Below are 19,843 nucleotides of genomic sequence, written 5' to 3' on the forward strand. Positions count from 1 at the left end.
ATATAGAAATGTAGCTTCTATGTCTTTGTCTAGGTGGTCGGTTATTTTAACACAACTAAGTTTGTATTTATATAGATTCTTTAGATGGCGATCCTTGGATGAAGTATCAAGATCAATATACTGCCTCCAATGCTCTTTCTATGTTAGTTTCAAATTACTTTTCACTTCATTAGTTAACCACTGGGATGCAGATGAGACATGTGGTGTGAACCATTGATGAAATCAACATCTTCCTATAAAATATCCTCATCAATGCAGATTATCATACCCTTTTCGAATTTACGCATACTCATTTCATGAATTTACAAAATGAGGAGAAATATCGAACACATGGTAATTATTTGTGCTTCTTAAGAGACTAGCCTAGGTCCTCTCTTTGAGTACTTGACATTACTTTAATTAATAAAGAAGTGCATGGTAGGTGACATTGATAAAGCAGATGGCGCCTATATATCCAAAACATAAGAAAACACATTCAGTATAAGAGAGCACATTAAAATCGAAGAACGATAATTGAATATACAGATTGAATTTTATGTAAATTATATTCACAGGCATTCGTATTCAAAATGAAGCGATAACGCCTCCTGGAATATGCATGTTGCTACATATGTAACGACAGCAGTTCATACCGGTGAGACAGGCTACTTTAAGATCGATATACATGTACAATCAACAAACCCCTGCAGGTTCGGGTGGAGTAAGCTTGCTAAAACCCACCTACATGTCTTATAAGACGACATATGTGGCCCTCCCCTCAACCAACCACCCGTTCGGGTGGAGTAAGCTTGCTAAATCCCACCTACATGTCTTATGAGACGACATATGTGGCCCTCCCCTCAACCAACCACCCATTCGGGTGGAGTGAGCTTGCTAAATCCCCCCTACATGTCTTATGAGACGACATATGTGGCCCTCCCCTCAACCAACCACCCATTCGGGTGGAGTAAGCTTGCTAAATCCCACCTACATGTCTTTTGAGACGACATGTGTGGCCCTCTCCTCAACCAACCACCCATTCGGGTGGAGTAAGCTTGCTAAATCCCACCTACATGTCTTATGAGACGACATGTGTGGCCCTCCCCTAAACCAACCACCCATTCGCACAATCTGGTCTTTTCTTCTATGTCTTCTGCTAATGGGAAGTTGAAGAAACCAAAATTGATCTGCTTCCCCATTTCAACGATTCGGATATATCGGTTTTTTCTCACATCCATATCTCCCTAGTTGTAACTTGTCTTATATGACCCTAGCGATTGCAATGACGTAGGTTGTACTCTAAATAAATAAACAATGTCTTTCTATGATAGGATTACTTTCAACATATTGTTCATGTTCAAATGTCGTCGTGATGTTCTACCGATGTTCGTAGTTTCATTTATGACATAACAACCCTGTTGTCAATGGTGAAACACTCGTTTCATACATTCTTATGTGGGCCCACATTTGATTACACCTGGTGGAGTTGTGATTTTGATATTTTAATGGGTCCTCGTGCTATTTTGATATTTTAATGGATCCTCGTGCTATTTTGATATTGTAATGTTTCTTCGTGCTATTTTGATATTTTAATGGATCCCTGTATTATTTTGATATTTTAATGGATCCTCGTGCTATTTTGATATTTTAATGGATCCTCGTGCTATTCTGATATTTTAATGGATCCTCGTGCTATTTTGATGTAATTGTTCACATCGTATGTTGATATAATTGTAATTTATGAACAAAAGACTCATGGGGGACTTACGAATTAGAAAATGATGTAAAATGCCCTTACGAATTACATAATGATGTAAAATGCCCTGTACGTATATGTATAGTCTAGAAGTTAAGAATGTATCAATAAGGTAAGTTACCCCTTGATCAAATTTAGTCTAACAGCGGATATAACCCCAGGCATCACCTGCAATGGTCGTGTCGGAATAGCAAATTTTGTTGGCGCAAAAATAAACTCCGAGATGCTGAAAGTTGCTGAAAACTGTGACCACTCACGTGACCAGACTGACCAATCAGCGCTCGTACACTTGCTTGACCACTCACGTGACTGGACTGACCAATCAGCGCTCGTATTATTACTTGCATATATATATATATAGAAACCAGTAGAGCGCATGACAAAACTAGACTTGTCTTAGTTCATAAACCGCACTTATATATCTATGTTATATAAGTTTTAAACATCGTATTTTCATATAATTGTTATTTCGTGCCAATGAATGTGACTTTTCTCCATAGACGGAAATTAGACTGTAACTCTAATCTGTCAGCGCTTGAATCAAAATAGTGCTCTACCTTTAACTTATCTCAACAGTAGAAAGACAAAGTGTGAGGTCATTTCTACAGTGTCAAAGTGCATGTAGTAGATGTGTACATTTAGAAATCGAATGACCCTGGTTCAGCCGATACTGTATCATTTGGTTCGGTTTGTTTGTGTTTTACGTCCGATTAACAGCTAAGGTCATTTAAAGACGTGCCAGGTTTTGGTGCTGAAGGAAAGCCGGAGTTCCCAGAGAAAAACCACCGACATACGGCCAGTACCTGGCGACTGCTCCATGCAGGTCTCGAGCCCGCGACCCAGTGATGGAGGGCTTGTGGTAGCAGAATGTCAGACGCCTTAACCACTTGGCCACCGCGACCCAATGATGGAGGCTTGTGGTAGCAGAATGTCAGACGCCTTAACCATTTGGCCACCGCGACCCAGTGATGGAGGGCTTGTGTAGCAGAATGTCAGACGCCTTAACCACTTGGCCACCGCGACCCAGTGATGGAGGCTAGTGGTAGCAGAATGTCAGACGCCTTAACCACTTGGCCACCGTGAACCAGTGATGGAGGGCTTGTGGTAGCAGAATGTCAGAGGCCTTAACCACTTGGCCACCGCGACCCAGCGGTGGAGGGCTAGTGGTAGCAGAATGGCAGATGCCTTAACCACTTGGCCACCGCGACCCAGTGGTGGAGGGCTAGTGGTAGCAGAATGTCAGAGGCCTTAACCACTTGGCCACCGTGACCTAGTGATGGAGGGATAGTGGTAGCAGAATGTCAGAGGCCTTAACCACTTGGCTACCGTGGCCCCTTATATGTTATCAAGATAGAGTAAAAATAAATCAGCATCAGCATATATTGCATATGGTTTTTATGAATTTTAAAACTGCTTAAAACTTCTAAAACAATCAGCTGGCATCCTTATTTAACTTTATCTAAATATAGATTATTAGGCATCAAGAATATTAAGTAAATTTCTAAAGCATGATCCTTTTTTTCGTTTTCTAAAATAATATCGTAAGTTTAACAATGCAATACTGATACGTCGTTAATGACGCAACGTGTGAGGGACCGTTTTTGTGTGATACAATACAGTTAGCCCTGCGTCTGAGACCACATTTCTATAACTACCTTATAAAAACCTGTATATTTTCTAAAGAAGACTTCAGTATTAAAACAGGTTTTGTTCTCTCTATTCGGCAGGTATCATTGCACTTGATTTTGTCCTTCAGTTCGAGGCCATGGTGAAATTTTATTTTATCAAATATTAGCCTTCTGTCACGATAAACAAACATGTCTCAATATGCTATCATTTATCATGTGTCAAATTGTAAATGCATCAAACGATATAGTGGCTATTCGATCAATATCTTTCCATCTAACTTAGATAGTGTGTTCTAAACACAACGATTTGATTCAAATGTTTGTTTCCACGTTTTCATTTCACACTAACGATTTTTACTCTTGGAAACCTGACAGGAGTGTTTAAGCTGATGCATTATACCGTGGTGCCTGTATTTGTACAATATTGAAATAAATGCTATATAGGCTGACTTTAACAAAGACCTATAGACAAACACCCAATACCCGGTTTGTTTACTACCCATTACCACAGGTAAAATCGATCGCTACCTCTGGCAAATAACAGGGTACATAATACACAATGTACAGTTGTAGACATATCTAGACGTATGACATTACAGCGCCATTAATCTGGTCGATGTGTCCAACAATTAGCACAGGTCGTTTATCTAATAAAGGCTATAAGATAATATCTTCAACAAAATATCGGGATATCTTTTCTACGACGTAAGGTAAGATGAAATCGGTGAGAATTGTCCGTAACTATCTAGAATCAATACCTCACGGCTAATGAGTATGTAGTTCAAACAACCTGAGTGATGGTAGATAAGTAGCTGTCGATTATGTACTTTGGTAGGGATCTGATCGATACTGAGATGTTTATATATGTTTGTATAGACAGATTCTAATTATACATTTACGCCCATTTTCCTGTACTTAGAAGGTTGGTATTTTGTACTAGGAGTGTGTATTAGTCCATTAAGAGAGGACGAAATTTGTTATTTATGACTTTTTTTTAGCTTTGTAGAGTTGAGTGACATTGTTTCCACCTGCTCATCATTAATTCAGGGTTTCGGTAACAAGAACACATGTTGGAATATTGGTTCAATATAATTAGTTATTCATGTGATAATGGAAAACCTGGGAAGTATTACAGATCGATTTGTCATCGCTATCAAATTCCCGTGGCAGGTTGAAATCGATCATACTAGTCTGATATATAACTATAGCTATCTATGAACAAATTCTGTATTCTGGTCAGATATCAGACAAATGGGTCCTCATTTACTTTAACCATTCGGATTTTCAACTTTACAAAACTCTTCGATATATATGTATTGACTAGGAAATAGTCAATTCACGTGTAAATTATAGGGGATATGATGTAGCGTCTGAACGAACAAAAGGGGGAATTTAAAAAAATCTACATCCGGCAGCAGTGTTCCATCATGTTTGCACATTTTATTTGTTCTGTATATGAATCTACCAACTGAAAACAACTGCCATTAGACTATGAATACACTTTGAATACAGCGAATCTTGTGCATCCAGTCAGCTGATTTCACACGCAATGGCCACTTTATATTACTACCCATTGCAATCTGATTAAAATCATATGTTACATGGCTTCGTTAACTTCGTACTACGCCTGAACATATGTCGGACATTGGTGAGAATGATGCGAAAGTTCTGAAGTTATTTGAGATTGATCGTCTGAAACCCGAACAGAAAAAGATATTCGAAGCTTTATTAGAGTAGAAAGACTGTATGGCGATGTTGCCTACGCAAATATTACCCAATGGGTACGTTTTCCTTGGCGTCGTAGAAACGTCAGTTCCCGCTGCCATATTTGTTTTGGAAAACTAATCTGTTCGCCCTCGCTATTTATCGATCAACCATGATATTCCGATTCGCTGGCAAACTTTTGCCAGCGCGCCTCTGATTGGTTCATTTAAAGGTCACTTGAACGTGACCCTGACCGCGGCACATTCAGATGTTCAGGCGGAGCCATGTAACAGATGATTTTAATCAGTACCGTTTCTGAGAATAGTTATCTCCCCTTCTCCGAGATAACGTAGTTGCAAGAAATATTAAAAAAATATTACAAAAATCATGAATGGTGCACCATTGTACTTTTATTATTATTATTATTCTTTCTAATTTAAAACTAAAAAAAAATACTTATAACATTGTCATATTAAATACTGACTTCCGACTCGCAATCGGTTCCTCGTGGTCACGAACTTTCTAACACCCTGGTCCCAAACGTCCGGCTGGGTAATCCCCGTGACATCAACTTGCACATTAACTCGGAGAACTTTGTAATGACACAGGGCACTACACTTCATCCACCAACTAATCATCATTTACTTCGGCAGGTTTTTTGGTAAACAGTACATTCAACGGTTGTACATTCAACTTCAAATGAGCTCTATGCCTACTGCTGACGTGTGTTCGGCCGACGAGTGCCCCGGATGGTTATTACTATAGTGACCGATGATTTGAAATAGTGCGGACATAAACTTTTTTAAATAATATAATGTGCGGTGTTTGATGCGAAAACAAAACAAATAAGATCATCTTTCAAAAATGAAAGGATATCAAGTGTTGGTTATCAACTGATTCTAGATAACAAAATCAGCTGATCTGCGGCAGTCGAACATTTGAAGTTTGTGTGAAGGCTGCAGTTCTGGCTGTTCCATTTTTATGGTTTTCTGACCGATACTAATATTAAAAATACCAAATCTACAAAAAGTCTTGTAACTTTTGTATCTTCTGAGGAGCGCTAATGCGCTCCACAGGATATGTAGATCAGCTACTGCTAGTCATTGCCGCAATGTACATGAACAAAATTCCATTCAGTCGCTATATTTACGTGTAATAAACACAATACCAACGACACTTTATTTTAGATATTTTACTTTAAGCATCGATTGCAAATGCAGGTAGCAAGGGAACAATTGCCGAAAACTTAACGTGTAACATACGGGTTCTGTGAAACACGAATTAATGTCCTCGCAAGTATCGGAATTAAGTAAGGAAAATGTTCCGGATCAGCGAGACAGACACGCTTGAAGTTTCATTAGGTCCGCGTAAGGAAAAAAAGAAAAGAAAAAACAACAACATATAGACGTAAGATGAAGTTCACATTTACACATAAGCAACGAATCTGCAAGAGGTTAAACTGCTAGTCAACCTCGAACTGTTCGCTAGAGGCAAAAGTGATTATAGCGATAATAACTGTCATTGTCCACACTCAATTAATAACGTCATATAATGATTCTACTCCGCATGATATTTGTATAATTGCAAGTGAATACTGAGTGATGTATGCTGATTGCATATTGAATAATCACGTGTATTGATTTCCATCATTTGTGATTGTGAGCGATGAGGTGTCTGTTTTATGAGGTAGTGTTTGTCGTCTATTACAGCATGTATACAGCTTCAGGTACGGCGTGACGTCACAGATCAATCGTATTCGGATAGAACTCATTATACACAAGCCTTATTGAAAATGGGTAATATTTCAGAAAGGTTTCTTAGAACTTCTGCTACTATACAAAGTGATTAATGCGTTTGATACAAGCAGCAATTTGTTCAATTTTTGTGCATTTCGCTAATTATTTCAATTTTCATGGAGACAATCGTTTGCAAATTGATCATATGCATTTTTAACAAAATGTGTTTAAGTTATCAACTTCAAGGTGTCCCTAGATTACATATGTATTTTATCTGTGATTTAAGTTGGAGTTAAACTCATATCTTAAAAAGAAAGGGTCTGGTCACATCGATTATTTGATAGATACGGATAGTATGTAGTCTAGTAACTATATATATTCGTAAATAAAACGTCATCGTAGATCTGACTAACTATATAATAAAAAGTAGACTTAGTGTTACAAATGACAAAAAAAATCACAAAAAAATCATTTACCTTGGTCGTTTGAACTGTAGTATGCTAGTAGCCGTGATTTGTTCACACGAGTAACACGCATTAACAAAATCTTTCTTTCTTCGTGGCCCTTACATTAGAAATCAATTTTCAAGAAACCAAACCAGTTATAATTTTTAATGTTACTGACTTCAAAGTTGTGTCAACGAAATAAACGACTTGATTATAATGGGAGATTTAAATGCAAACATTTGAAATCAGGAACATATGAACTTACAATCCTGATGGAAAATCTCAGTCTTCATCAAATTATCTCAGAACTAATTCGCATTTAAGTAGATCTGAGACACTCTTTATATCATCTAAATATTTGAATCTGCGTCTAATGTACATACATGTATTACCTAAGTAGATGGACTACATGTATGTGATCATTATCCCGTTTGCTGTGTTCGCAAACGTTCCTTTGGGCCAAAGTTCAAACACAAGAAGCAGGTGTATAGATTATATAAGAAACTTTTATTCTAAGCTGTGTATTGATTCTATAGCAGTTTTCCACAATAGCCGTTATGGCCGTAGTCTATGATAGAAATCTTTGAAGATGTTGATGAGGCATTGTCGACATGACACCATCCTTACCTAATGGAAGAATCGCGTAAAATATGGCGAGTCAACCTGATGGATGGATGTTGATATCTGTGAAAATATACGTCATTGGGACCATTTAAAATTATTTAGTTAATTGGACCAGTATAGAGTTCTGAGAAATAAAGTTAGGAAAACAATTAGACAAGCAAAGTCAAAATACTTTAAACAGTTATTGACAGTTATCTGGATAATCCCAGACACTTGTGAAAGTGTATTCACCAGGTGGCTCCCAAAACAATGGTCTACCTCAATAACCATGTTCTGAAGATTTTACAAAGGCCTTCGATTTACTGATTTAACACAAGTTATACACATGTTGTTCTATGCCGTTGTGGTGTTCTATGTCATTGTGTTGTTCTATGTCATTGTATTGTTCTATGTCATTGTGTTGTTCTATGTCGTTGTGTTATTTTATGTCATTGTGTTGTTCTATGTCATTGTGTTGTTTTATGTCATTGTGTTGTTCTATGTCATTGTGTTGTTCTATGTCATTGTGATGTTCTATGTCATTGTGTTTTTCTATGCCATGGTCTTGTTCTTTATCATGGTGTTGTACTATGTCGTTGTGTTTTTTTATGTCGTTGTGTTGTTCTATGTCATAGTGTTGTTCTCTGCCATGGTGTTGTTCTATGTCATTATGTAGTTATATGTCATTGTGTTGTTCTATGTCGTTGTGTTGTACTATGCCTTGGTGTTGTTTTATGCCATTGTGTTGTTCTATGCCATTGTGTTGTTTTATGCCAATGTGTTGTTCTATGTCATTGTGTTGTTCTATGTCGTTGTGTTGTACTATGCCTTGGTGTTGTTTTATGCCATTGTGTTTTTCTATGCCTTTGTGTTGTTTTATGCCATTGTGTTGTTCTATGCCATTGTGTTGTTCTATATCATTGTGTTGTTCTATGTCGTTGTGCTGTTCTATGTCGTTGTGTAGTTCTATGCCATTGTGTTGTTCAATGTCGTTGTTTTGTTTTATGCCGTTGTGTTGTTCTATGTCATTGTGTTGTTCTATGTCATTGTGTTTTTCTATGCCATGGTCTTGTTCTTTATCATGGTGTTGTACTATGTCGTTGTGTTGGTTTATGTCGTTGTGTTGTTCTATGTCATAGTGTTGTTCTCTGCCATGGTGTTGTTCTATGTCATTATGTAGTTATATGTCATTGTGTTGTTCTATGTCGTTGTGTTGTACTATGCCTTGGTGTTGTTTTATGCCATTGTGTTGTTCTATGCCATTGTGTTGTTTTATGCCATTGTGTTGTTCTATGCCATTGTGTTGTTCTATATCATTGTGTTGTTCTATGTCATTGTGTTGTTCTATGCCATTGTGTTGTTCAATGTCGTTGTTTTGTTTTATGCCGTTGTGTTGTTCTATGTCATTGTGTTGTTCTATGTCATTGTGTAGTTCTATGTCATTGTGTTGTTCTATGCCATGGTGTTGTTTTTTATCATTGTGTTGTTCTATGCCGTTTTGTTGTTCTATGTCATTTTGTAGTTCTATGTCGTTGTGTTGTTTTATTTCATTGTGTTGTTCTATGTCATTGTGTAGTTCTATGTCGTTGTGTTGTTCTATGTCATTGTGTTGTTCTATGTCATTGTGTAGTTCTATGGCGTTGTGTTGTTCTATGCCATGGTGTTGTTCTTTATCATTGTGTTGTTCTATGCCGTTTTGTTGTTCTATGTCATTTTGTAGTTCTATGTCGTTGTGTTGTTTTATTTCATTGTGTTGTTCTATGTCATTGTGTTGTTCTATGCCATTGTGTTGTTCTATATTATTGTGTAGTTCTATGCCGTTGTGTTGTTCTATGCCGTTGTGTTGTTCTATATCATTGTGTAGTTCTATGCCGTTGTGTTGTTCTATATCATTGTGTAGTTCTATGCCGTTGTGTTGTTCTCTGCCATGGTGTTGTTCTATATCATTGTGTAGTTCTATGCCGTTGTGTTGTTCTATGCCGTTGTGTTGTTCTATATCATTGTGTAGTTCTATGCCGTTGTGTTGTTCTATGCCGTTGTGGTGTTCTATGCCATTGTGTTGTTCTATGTCGTTGTGTTGTTCTATGCCGTTGTGGTGTTCTATGTCATTGTGTTATTCTATGCCATGGTGTTGTTCTATGTTATTGTAAAGTTCTACGTCATTGAAATTTTACTTACTTTTCAGCTTATATTTTCAATAACAAAATCTTTGAAATAGTTTAAAATAAGGTATCAAACTAATAGTTGGAATGCGTTGCACACAATGATGATATAATTGTATAGTAATTGTGTCAGTTTAATGCTCTAAGAAGAATTGATTACCACACCTTTAGCACCCACACAGGTATAAGTCAATGAGGTCCCATTTGTCATAAAATGAATTTTGAAACTATTTCTGATTTAAGCTTCCCTTTCCAATACCATTTTGTATTGATCCTGTACATCTGTATTCACCATGAGCAAATTATATACCACTTCCTGTTTAAAGTAGTATGATAATGATCTGAGGATAATTTATAATATTCTAAAACGCATTATAATAACACGTGTACAAAATAACATAACAGCATGGTATCACTACACTTACCGTACAATTAGTAAAATATTGTTAATGTCCAACATTTCCACCTGAAAAAGAATTTTAAAACGGGAGTAGACTCATATTGGGATACCCGCGAGAATATTCCCGTATACAGCACATATCGTTTCATGGACAGCTGCTAGCAAACGGCCCTTCATGTGCATATCTGTGCTGGTCTTTCCACTCTTCGCCTACGTATTGGTATTTTGTAATGAACAATAAATAAATCAAGTAAATGAATAAAAAAAAAAGACAGATAGATAGATAAAAAGATAAAACTAGACATATCTGCGCCAGACAATTACGTTGGAGCGGGAATCTATCAAAAACTTTACCGAGTTCAAGATATATCATGTCAACATGTTTATTTTTAATTTTTCTTATAAGTAGTTAACTTCCTCAATTAGCGGTGTCACACATGATTTTCCCTTTATGAATTCGTATTCACAGGTGGCAAAAGCCGATTGTGTCCCATGTTTTGTGTTATTTCAGCCTTGATAATACGTTGAAGATTTTAACAGGGACAGAGGTTAGAGTTATAGGCCGATAATTGTTAACTTTTCTTTTGAGTCCACTTTTGTACATTGGTGTTACTAGTTTGCAATCGGATATATAGAAGTATGCCTTTTCTTAGTGGCTTACTGAAGATGACTTCCAGAGTTTCTAGCATTTCTTCTAATGGTTTAGTGGTCAAGTATGGATGGAATGTGTGCGGACCATGGGGTTTATTGTACTGAGGTTTTGATGTCGCTGACTTTATCTTTTGTTGTATTATATTGTTTCTTCCAAGGTGGTATTTACTGGTCGTTCCTTAAATCGTGGCAATTCATCATCTGGTTCAATAGTGACTACACTTGATAAATATTCATTTATAAGTTTAGCCGTATCCTTACTCCTGCTACACAGCACTCCATCAGAGTTCTCCAACTCACTTGTTTGTTTGGTTTTGGTTTTGTCCAGAACTTTTCGGAGTTTTCTTTTATCTGATTGACCAGATTCTTTTCAAAATAGTATGTTGAGGCCCTGATTGAAGATCATGATTGATTTCTGAACCTTTTATAGTTCTCACCGTTACCCTCAGTTCTGCCGCTGTCATCCCCACTAGCAAGGTGTGCCATCGGTGCTCTTTAGGTTTCCACGAATGGTGTTGCAGTTCCCTTTTTGGAAGTTTCTTTTCACCATGATGTAAGTCTCTGAGTCAATATACGAGTTTAAGTTAAAATTAAATAAAAAATAGTGTGAAATTTCAGCCATTTTCGTCTAAATTTACTAATATTTTACTTCGACAGTATACACGCCCTCCTTAAAAATACCACGTGGCCGCCAAATCACTTGTGTCTCGGAAATGACGAATTGACATGTGATGCCTAGCTTTCATTTAATCTGTGAGTTTGAAAGTGATTCATAAAGGGAACCATTAATTATGTTCATACATGCGTGTTCCTTTGCTCGACAAAGCGTATTCGCCCAAGACAACACCCACACAGCCAACTTGTTTATATTTGCAATACGTTGAACGCTTTTGGAAGAGCGTTTCATATGGATGATTTGCTAAAATATAATACATGAACGCGCGTGTATCGTTTTCTAGTAATATATGTTTATAAGGCAATAAAAATGGCGTTTCATTGCCGACGTGTTAGAGTTACACTTTAACTAAATAATGTGTTAAGAATTGAAATTTTGAAACAGCACATTGCTGGTATCCCCGACCGCTAAACTAAGCTTAACTCAGTGTTTAGACGCGTTGGAAGTTATAATCATAACTCGTTGAAAACCGTCCACCTCAAGATGCATCAACATACAAACTTTGATGGTCGCAGTTGATATACGCCGGATAAATGGAATCTCACATGTTTTCATTTTTAATTACGGTCAAAATGTAGGTCACAGTGATCAATTTTGTATGTGAAACCCCGCCTCCCCAAGATGTACGAATCTATCAATTGTTACGATCGCAGTTAAAATGCGGTAAATCACATATTTTGCGAACTAATTTAAGTTTGTTTTTATTTGTGAATACTTAAATTCGTGTTTGGGAAGAGTTCAAATTCAATAATAACTGTTTCTGTGGCTGATATTCGCGTAAGATTTGAATTCGGAGTTTAGTATATCCTCACGAATTTACGTTAAAATCTATCTAAAGATAAGTCCTCGATACATATGTTCTGAAAACTAGCATTGCATGGTAGGAACCACCAACAAGTTTTGCCCTAAAAATTTCTAAATCCTTATATGAGACCTATCCTGTTAAACAGATAGTCGTTCGCCATATCAGTCAACATTTCGTTGTGTTCTAAGTGAGGACCAGTAACGGAAGTAGTAGCAAACATGTATGGCGAATATCAACTTCTTGTTTACCAAGTACTTAGTTATTAAGATAAGGGTTTTGCGTCGTCATGAAAACTAAAGCTATTTATGAGGAACCTGAGAGTCTGTTTGGTTTTCTGACCATGGAAGTACACGTGACCTCAATTCCAGACCATCGACGCACGCAAGAGACGAAGACACTGATCCATGCATTGGTGACATCATCTAGACTAGACTGGGTATGATCTACTATATGGAATCAATGTTACTTTATCATTTTGTCTCAAAAGAGAGCAAAATACAGCTTCCGTATTGTGAAGCACACATCGAAAATAGTCGTTCTAAGTATATTTGAAGATTGACCTGCAATTTGACGGCGTTAACGGTAGAATGAACGCAGTTGGCAACGAACGAACAAATTATATGGTGCACGTTAGCGCTCTATATATACTATGTCAGTTGCCAACTTCGTTCATACTACCGTATACGCCGTCAAAATGCAGGTCAATCCTAAATTTACTGAGAACGATTGTTTTCGGTGTGTGCTTCACAAAACGGAAGCTGCATTTTGCTCTCATTTGTACTTGCTGTGATAACGTCAAAGACCCAAAATGATGTAACAGTCGGGAACCGTCGGCACTTTCCGTAAACGAGTATTTCTCGTTTACGGAAAGTGTCGACGGTTCACGATTGACAGCCCTGCGTGCGGGGGAGTTCGAGACGTCGATATGTTCGCCTCTTTATATGATAGCATATATATACTTTTTTTCTGATCTCTTAGACGCGCTCGCCATTTGAACTGTTTTTCGTCACTATGTTGAGCATATCTTTTATGTTCACACCTTACTAGGATTTAGCCATGTCGCCATCGGGGTTAACAAGTACTACCCGACCGGTTTCTGTGGTATGGTCCACCGATTTGTGTAACGCATGGTTGACTTTACTTTTCGAATGAATCTTGATGACCAATTTGCATTGCAGACTAAATACTATTTTGATGAGAATAGATCCCGCATTAGTTCGTCTTTCCCTTTCAGCCATTTCCAGAGCTGAAAAATAGCTCTGGAGCGATTTTACAAATCGAAATTCCTGATCTAACATTACAAATGACGCCGAGTAGTAGACCGTCAAAAATGACTGTTCTAAAAACGTTCTTTTCACAATATTAAATTAAGTACACAAGGAACGTTGTTCGTGTCTGTATTATTTCCTGGTAGCCCACGTGTACAGTACATGGAAACGTATCGATGGAGTTATTTGAAGAACTTCCGGCTTCCCAGCTTGAAGTGGAAATGGAGTCCGATTCGATTTTTTTTTATTTCATTGATATTTTAGAAACAAATGAGGTGAAATAGTATGCGATAGTTGTATTATAAACATAATAACAGGCGCAACGGACCGGAGTGCATATCAATACTATTTAATAAGCCGTGCGTTTGGAACGATTGCCTTGTCCCATTATGTGGGGGGTATATTCAGGAAGGTACAGGACACGCCTGAGGAGACCGGAAAGGCACGTCATTTCATGTATCATTACTGACAACAACATGTCGCAAGTGCATACAGTTCAAGCGTTGTAATTTGTATCACAGGGACCTGAGAAGTTGTTACAGCTATATTTGGAACTAAACTGAGGTGTTTAGAGTATCTTTGCACGTGTTAGGGGTTTATATAAACTTTCAGTAAAAATGTCATCCCTAATGATGATATATATATATATATATATATATATTTACATTTGGTGTGGCAAAGCCCTTCTATATTACTACTAAAGTACTGCCAATAGCAGCTTCATGGTATGCGACTATAACTTTAGTTGGTCTTTGAAGGGCGTATGAATACATCTGACTTGCACAATGTAAACAAGCATGGCCGCCATACACTGTCAACTTACCACAGTGACATGAGATTTAAGATTCAATGTGAAAATGTCTAATAAAATATTTTCTGACTAATTTTTTAGCATTTTTTTTAATGGTAAGATTTAGGGTGAAATTTGAAGAGAAAAAAGTCCAAAAATGATTAAAAAAAATGTACCCAGTGGGTTCTGAGTAAATACACTGTCGTCTACTGCTGCTGCTGAGATGGCTGAGCATCAAGAGCTTGGAAACTTTAATCTGCAAATTCCAGTTTGTTTACAAGAAAGTGATCATGGCTGAATACCAAGTGATGATGATACTTTTTTGGCAACAATAAGAATTGCAGAACTTCTTGAGGTAGTACCAACCGAGATATCAGAATTGTTGAACGAAGCAATAAGCAGCATTGATACTGTCAACCCTCCAACAAACCAAAACCTGATCAAAATAATGTTCATCTAACTGAAGTCCGTGATCAGGAACCTGAAGTCAAGAAACCTAGATTCTCAAGTGTATCTAGCCATGATTTGGGGCAATTATTTGCGGAAAGACAAGCACCAAGCACTAAAAAAAATACAGCATGGGGGTTGAAAATATTTCAAGGTAGACAAAATGTTCAAGTATTGCTCTCAGCGTTAAAATGATTTTAATCTGAAGGGAGCGCTTTCTGTAACTGCAAGTCAAAGAGTCCATTTTGCTTTGTTTTAATTTTTGAAAATGGATTAATTTTGCATAGAAGGCCTCGTTGCTTTGCAGAAATTGATAAATTACACAGTATGTAAATGTACGATAGATATAAAACAGGACAGACCACTTCAAAATTTATTATTTGAACAAAACGTCTATAGTCAAAACAAATGGAACTTTCTTGAAAAAATTCATATTATATACTAGAAGTTCTAGTATATATCACTGGGGGGTGTTTTGTTCGAAAGTTGTTCCAAACTCCTAATACATGTAAAGCTTACTCTGAACATTTTAGTTTAGATCCAAATATAGCTGTACCAAGTTCTCATGTCCCTGTGTTTTTTGTTTGTTTTGTTTTTGTGTTAAATAATTCACTTTAAATTGGTTTTAACTCATAGAAGCAAATGTTAAAAAAAAAACCCAGAACAAAACAAATAGCTACAACGCCACAACCACTCACTATTTCCATCTGTCGCCACCTCAGCGTTTTTTGTGACTTTTATACGACAAAATCGGGTTCTTACGAGGTACATTGTAAGTGAGGTAGGGACAATGATTATTTTACATTTTAACCTAGAGGCGATGAATCATATTACTATATTTGATAGTATTTAACGTTCGCGCACGTGTAATTTCCCAACAAATCATGCACGTGCAGATTCTATCAAAAAGATCAAGCTTTATTGTAGGCGACTACGTTGCGTGTGTGTTGCTTTTTGAGAGAGTAAACACGTGTGCAAACATCCATGTTTTAAACTAATAAAGAATGACTCCTGGTTGACGTGCAGAAAGTATTACATCTCCTGTGACATAGATAATCAATCTATAATATTTTCGTTTACTGGAAATAAATGAGCATGTGATAAATAGCCCTATCTAGCTAGCTAGAATAAGCTACACTAAAGCACATTAAGGATCTGCCAAAACCCGCTCTGCGCAATTGGAAACTGTTTAGTCATTACGCCTGGTCACCGGGAGTGTCGTTTTGTGATCGTTTCGTTTTTAGAGGTTTTTTTTCCAGAAAATTGCAAAGCAGAGGGCGTTTACCCTTATTCACTTATTTTAATTCGGAAAATACCTCACAAGTTTTAAAAAGGCAATCGGAAAATATAAATAAAATAAGAACTGAGTATTGTATAGCATCTGGTTATTGCAGGAATGTTTCACATTGCGATGTAAGGGAAATAACTCCAACATTGAAATTGCTAGAAAATATTCCGGACATGTGCAAGTCTCTTTGACAGAAAATGTTAAATGAACTTCCGGTTCCTGGAAAAACATGAACAGTAATTTCTGGAGTTATTATTTTAGTCCAGTTTAGACTAAGAGCCAAACTTAGAGCAAAAACAAGTGTGCGTATCATTTTTGAATACGGAAATGTCTTTGGAACTGTGATTGCTGGTCATTTATCTAACCAACTTATACACATGTACACATTTTTATCTTGGTCGGTTTAACCGGAAACTGCACCGGGCGGGAGAGGCTCGCCAAAATACAACCAATCCCAGCGAATGGAGGCTGATTTGGAATGAAGAGTCGACATGCATAACTGTTTGCTTTGTAAACTGTACGTTCCTCTATAGAATTAGAAACTTAATGGATACTTTAAAAGTAGAAGGCAAATGGTGTTATCATATTTCTAAATTTCCCGCATTTGCCATTAAATTGTACGTTGTCTAGTTACAGTAGTCCGCTAAAACTGGCTTAAAAATTCTGATCGGTCGCCTAAACAGTATTTTTGAGCCTGCGATTATGGTCAGTTTTGGCGGACTACGTTGTAGCAGAGACGTATATAACATGTGTTATATACGTCTCTGGTTGTAGTACCCGGTTCCGTCTTATTCAGTTGTATGGTGACGTTTTGGTGATTTCAAAAAGTCGTTTCGATATCTTATATATATCAATTTATCCAGTGTGATATTTCATATGTAAATTCTTAAGCATTTTTTTCCATTTCAAATGAAGGATAACTCAAGGTAGGGTTTGTGCCCAGCCAAGGCTGTTCTGGTTTATACCGTTCCAAAACGGTTGGACCACAGGGTTCAACAAATTTATATCGGAGGACTCATTTTTATATCGGAGGACTCATTTTTTACCATTCATAATAACGTTATTAAGGTGGGTCCATCAGATTACTTTGCTATTACAGGTACTTGGTTATCTATTCATTTTCCACCCTTGTTATGATGACCTATGTCCTTATAAAATATTCTCTATGATTTGATATATCCAGGTTTGGCCTATTGCATTTTAGTTCTGTCCTTACTTCCTGTAATAATAAAAAAAACAAATAATGCATCTTTTAAAAATTTACTCTGATTTGTTCAGAAATGAATTTAATTTGAAAAAAAACACCATTTGATACACTGTACTCAATACACTACAAATACAATAAGAAACAAAGTGATTTGTTTACTAATTTAAAAAAATCTTTCAATGAAATTTTGCTTTGATGTTTTGAGTTGAAATGCAACCTGATAAGATACATTCTTAACAAAATTTCACCCCTAAAACAGATTACATGCAGAGAGGAAAAGAGTACAACACATGAAACAAATTTAAATGAAGGACAATTACCTGTAATGTATTAATGTATTTCCTACCACAAGTTTGGTCAGGGGTTTGTTTGCTGAGAGTATGATAAAAAAAGTAAACAATCTGACAATTTGCACAAACGCCTGTGCACTATATGATATGACACTATATATTTACCTCATTGTAGAAACTCGTCTACTCGTGACTGAATGCTTCGGTTCGGTATGGGTCCTTGGGGTCATTGACGATGATTTAAGACATTTATTTTCAGTTTTCAGTTGCAGTTTTCAGACATTCTTTCGTATCACTTGAAGCTGTTTACACTGCCATTTATTAATTATTTCTGAACAAAATCTCTGTCAACAGTTAAGACGGAATTGCTGTAATGCTTCGAATGAAATTTTCCAACGTCAAGACCTTCAGTACAGTAGAGAATTGTCAGTGCGATGGGGTAACGATTGAAATTCTTCCATCGTACGAAATGACCTATTCCGTTTGAGTGATGATAAACTCTGAGTATCGTTTATTACATTCAACATGTACAGTTGTAGATAAGTGAGCAATAACGATGGAAAGCACATATTCTTTCACTTTCAGACTTCATCCTCAGCAGCTGTCATCAGCTGTGATGGTAAACTTCTGATGTAAATGACTTTCGTTCTTATTTATGGGCGTTTAATATCACATTTAATATGATTATTTAAATACAAAAGATGGTCGCACTTGATAGTTTTCACTTTTTTTGACGTTCTTAATTGTTGTTGATAATTGTCAATGACACTTTTTAAGTACAAGCTTGGTGTCGTTAGGTTACGGTAAATCATTCTGAAATTTAGCCAACATACGCAGCTTCCTGCGCAGTGGCGATAAATTTGAGAAGGATGAACCCACCTTTATGTATTACGTATAGTAAACAAGGAGGCCTCCGATATAAATTGAACGGTGCCCATCTGGTTGGACCACGGGGCTCGAGTCGTTACAATGATTATGTGTGCTGTGATCTACTATATCAGTAAAGCATAATATTATGTGTATTGGACATTTGTAACAAGGCCCTGTGGTTGGACCAGAGTTGTTCGTTTATGAATAGCTCAAGTTTCTTCTGCCCTGACAACAGACTTGGACATTTGGCAGATAAATGTCTGGTGGACACCAAACATATATATCTGTTAGAATATCCAAGTCTGGTGTCAAGGCAACAGGAAACTTGGGTTAGGTTATGAAATTAACGGACCTACCCTTTCCTCTGGCCATGACGCCAGAAAATTTGACAGGTTAGGTGTTTCAACACCAAGAGCAATGCGTCTGTATCCAAGTCCTGCATTGACATCTGTAGTTGTTCCCTCAGGATGTATCCCTGAAATACTCCTTCAAAAAGAAAAAATACAAACTGGTTGGAATACATGATGAACAGACCCCTGTTCAAAAGGAAATTATGGGTGTCTAGAATTTGATTTCTGTACGGTAGCTGTATTCTTTTATCTTTAAAAGAAATCTTGTTTGATTTATATATCAGTTATATGTTTTATGATCTCAGTAATGTTTTGATATATATATTTATTTTGCAGATAACATATTTGCTAAAACAACAAGGCCAAGGTATGGAGGAAACTCCTAAATCCCTGATTGAGGGTTTCATTCAGACTGCCCAAACACACCACACCGTAGTCCCAAAAAGGTGGAGACATGCTCTCACTCGCACTCCAGACAAGTTGCCATCTCCAGGGGTTGGCACTCGGTCCGCCACAAAGAGGAAGCAGTCAGACCTGCCAGAAAAAACACCTCGCACCATGGTATTCACAGTCCACTCTTTTCATAAACAGCTATTCATAAAATAAAAGTTATAGTGGCATGCTATTGGCTATGGTTTCTAAAATAAATACGCCACTGAAATATTATGACCAGTAGCTGTTTATTTTGTAAAGTAGAAATAAAACCAAACACATATCTGACATTACAATTTAGTATTGAATTCCTTTGCTCAGGGACGCTTTGTGCAAAATGCTGGCAGAGGATTAG

General features: G+C 37.0%; 1 protein-coding gene across 4 annotated transcripts in view; it reads left to right on the forward strand.

Annotated features, from left to right (window-relative positions):
- Positions 1 to 4,015: 4,015 nt before the first annotated feature.
- Positions 4,016 to 19,843, forward strand: part of LOC110442722 (protein IWS1 homolog) — a 28,671-nt gene continuing 12,843 nt past the window's right edge. For 3 of the 4 annotated variants that reach the window (XM_021486461.1, XM_021486464.1, XM_021486463.1), the window contains exons 1-2: positions 16,567 to 16,856; positions 19,393 to 19,617. In XM_021486461.1, the coding sequence (XP_021342136.1) occupies positions 19,426 to 19,617 (192 nt within the window). In that variant the 5' untranslated portion in view covers positions 16,567 to 16,856; positions 19,393 to 19,425. Of the gene's footprint in view, positions 4,074 to 16,566; positions 16,857 to 19,392; positions 19,618 to 19,843 lie in introns of those variants that run through there. The other variant, XM_021486462.1, reaches the window with a different exon arrangement.

Source organism: Mizuhopecten yessoensis, unplaced genomic scaffold (genome assembly GCF_002113885.1).
Source record: "Mizuhopecten yessoensis strain PY_sf001 unplaced genomic scaffold, ASM211388v2 scaffold716293, whole genome shotgun sequence".
NCBI lineage: Eukaryota > Metazoa > Mollusca > Bivalvia > Pectinida > Pectinidae > Mizuhopecten > Mizuhopecten yessoensis.